The sequence below is a fragment of the Macadamia integrifolia genome, chromosome 1 (genome assembly GCF_013358625.1).
Source record: "Macadamia integrifolia cultivar HAES 741 chromosome 1, SCU_Mint_v3, whole genome shotgun sequence".
Taxonomy (NCBI): Eukaryota; Viridiplantae; Streptophyta; class Magnoliopsida; order Proteales; family Proteaceae; genus Macadamia; species Macadamia integrifolia.
In genome coordinates, this window is record NC_056557.1 from 8636867 (window position 1) to 8639389 (window position 2523).

A 2523-nucleotide genomic window follows, 5' to 3' on the forward strand; every position below is an offset into this window, starting at 1 on the left:
GTACTCAATGTACGAAAATCTAAGTGTGGATCAAACACCGTACGAGAATGATCTGGACTCCTAAGGTTGCAACAAATTTTCACATTTATTAATTACCCACGCTGGCTTGGAGTTCATTAAAAAAAAAAAAAGAATTTTTTTTTGTTGGAGCAAGTGGAATGCTTCTCATATCTCCTGTGTAGAAGTGTTTATAAAATCCTAACGTGCTCTCCTTCATTCCAACCTCCTCCTTCACAAGCTCCATATGTTCTTCATTTTGGTTTGTCTTCCTTCTCTTCTCTGTGTGTGATCATATCATTGTAAAGAAAGCATGTCTTCCGATGGAGTTTCTACATTTGAGGTGGACTTTGAGATCAAATGCTCAGCAGAGAAATTTTTTGACATTTACGCAGATCATGTAACCATGTTGCCACAGGTTCTTCCTCACATGTTTAAGAGCACCACTGTTGTTAAAGGAGATGGCAAGAGTGTGGGTTCTGTAGTAGACTGGGAATACTTTTTAGGTAACTATAATCTTCTTCCCTTTTGAAATGCTCTCTTTGATAAGCTCCTTAGAACTAGAAATGAAGCTAACTTGGGTACTGTTTGTTCACAGAGCCACCTAACTTTGAGAATTCAAGGCAGACGATTGAAGCCATAGATGAAGAAAACATGGTACTCACCAAAAGATTCTATGGTGGAGATCTGGGTAAGAAGTTTGATCTTTATAGGGCCACATTGAAGGCTTTTAAGAAGGAAGACAAGAATTATGTGAAGTGGTCTTTGGACATCAAGAAGACTCATGGGGAAATTCCTGAGCCACATGACTACATGGATTTTGTTGAGAGGTTCACCAAAGAGTTTGACTCTAGCCTTGCCACTGCCAATATTTCTGCATAGATCGACAGAAAGCAGAAGTAACATTGATGGTGCATGTGTGTGACACTAGCTAGGTTGCATCTAAATAAAAGATATCGATCCATTGGGAAGTTTATCCAAATGTTATGTCTTATCTGTGAAGGTGTGCCTGGATCTGTTTTAAGAGTATGGCTTTGTTTAGTGATATATAACTAGGGTTCCTAAAATTCTTTACTTCCATGAACTTGAACAAGATCAATCACTGCTTAGCTGAGGTGATATTTAGAATGTCACGGGGCACTCTAGTGTTTTACAATAATCTCGTTATATTTCATACTGTCACGAGATCTGGGGAAACCATACCTAAAGAGCATGGTACTTCTGATGCCATTGTTTATAATATTTCCATTTAAAAGGAGTTTTATATGTAATTAAATAATCTAAAGGCCCATGAAGGTATTGTTTTGCGTAAATATCTGAAATTGGCATCGGGAGTAATATATATATATATATATTATTTTATTTTCTTTAATTTTTTTTTTTAATGACGGGTATCTAAGCTTTCAGCCTAACTATTCCATCAAGTTCATACTGACCCCACAATTACATGGATTGGGTCATATCAAGGTTGAAAGAAAACTATTCAACTTTCACTGAAAGCAATGAAGAATAGATTTTTTTTTCCGCTAAGAGATCGAAAGAATTTAATTAAAGAAAAAAGAATATTGTACAGAGAGATCAAACTTAAAAAGAAGGAAGAAAATCTTAAGACTAAGCCCCTACCTTCGGCATTGCCATTAGCAGGGGAAAGCCAAAAAGAAGATCAACCCAAAAAGATTACATGAATCTATAGCGAGGACGCAGGTTTGCATCTTGCTCAAGGTCCAAAATTGTCAAGGGCGGCCAGACAACCGCAGGGTCTAAAGTACCATGTCTTGCAGCTGAGTTCGCTAAGAAATCTGCAACGGTGTTCACCTCACGAAAACAGTGGGAGACCTTCCAAGTTATGGAAGACAAATATGATTGCAGCCCTCTCCATCTTTGAAAGAAAAACCAAGGGACAAAGCCTCCAGGCAGGAGAGTAACCACAGCCACAGAGTCAATTTCTATCCAAAGATTCTGAAGATCCCACGCTCTTGCATACTCGATCCCAAAAATTACTGCAGAAAATTCTGCTTCAAAATTTGTTTTCACCCCTATTGCTTCTCTGAAGTTTAAAATGACCTCCGCTTCATTATTTCTGAAGACACCTCTTATATCAGCCTTACCAGGGTTTCCAAGGTAGTATCCATTAGTGTTCAGTTTGATCCATCCAAGCTTGGGGGGGGGGGGGCACCAATAAACTTTCATGGAAACTCTTTGCTTTTCGGAAAATCTAGAAATACCAATGTGCCTAGCACATAACAAATTTGATATAGATAGGATTTTCCCTGTATAAACCATTGAAAGAGATTTGAATTCACCTTATATAAAAGAGAAACATTTCTCATGAAGATGAGCCATTCCATCATGGCATCTTGCATTTCTTTCCATCCACAGGAAATAGGGAATAAGAACCATCCCACAGTTTCAAACCCCTTTGAATGAGACATAATTTGCTTCCCTCTTCCACCATAAGAAAAGATCTTCAATCTTGAAGAAGTAGGCCAATGAAAGCCAAAAAGATCACAAAAATTCTGCCAAAGA

General features: G+C 38.0%; 1 protein-coding gene across 1 annotated transcript; it reads left to right on the forward strand.

The window, feature by feature from the left end:
- The first annotated feature begins 226 nt into the window (after positions 1–226).
- On the forward strand, positions 227–1265 carry LOC122088886 (MLP-like protein 423). Its single transcript, XM_042658285.1, has 2 exons — positions 227–503; positions 596–1265. Exons 1-2 carry the CDS (start codon positions 311–313, stop codon positions 877–879), a joined length of 477 nt encoding a protein of 158 aa, XP_042514219.1. The 5' UTR covers positions 227–310; the 3' UTR covers positions 880–1265.
- The last annotated feature ends 1258 nt before the right edge of the window (positions 1266–2523 follow it).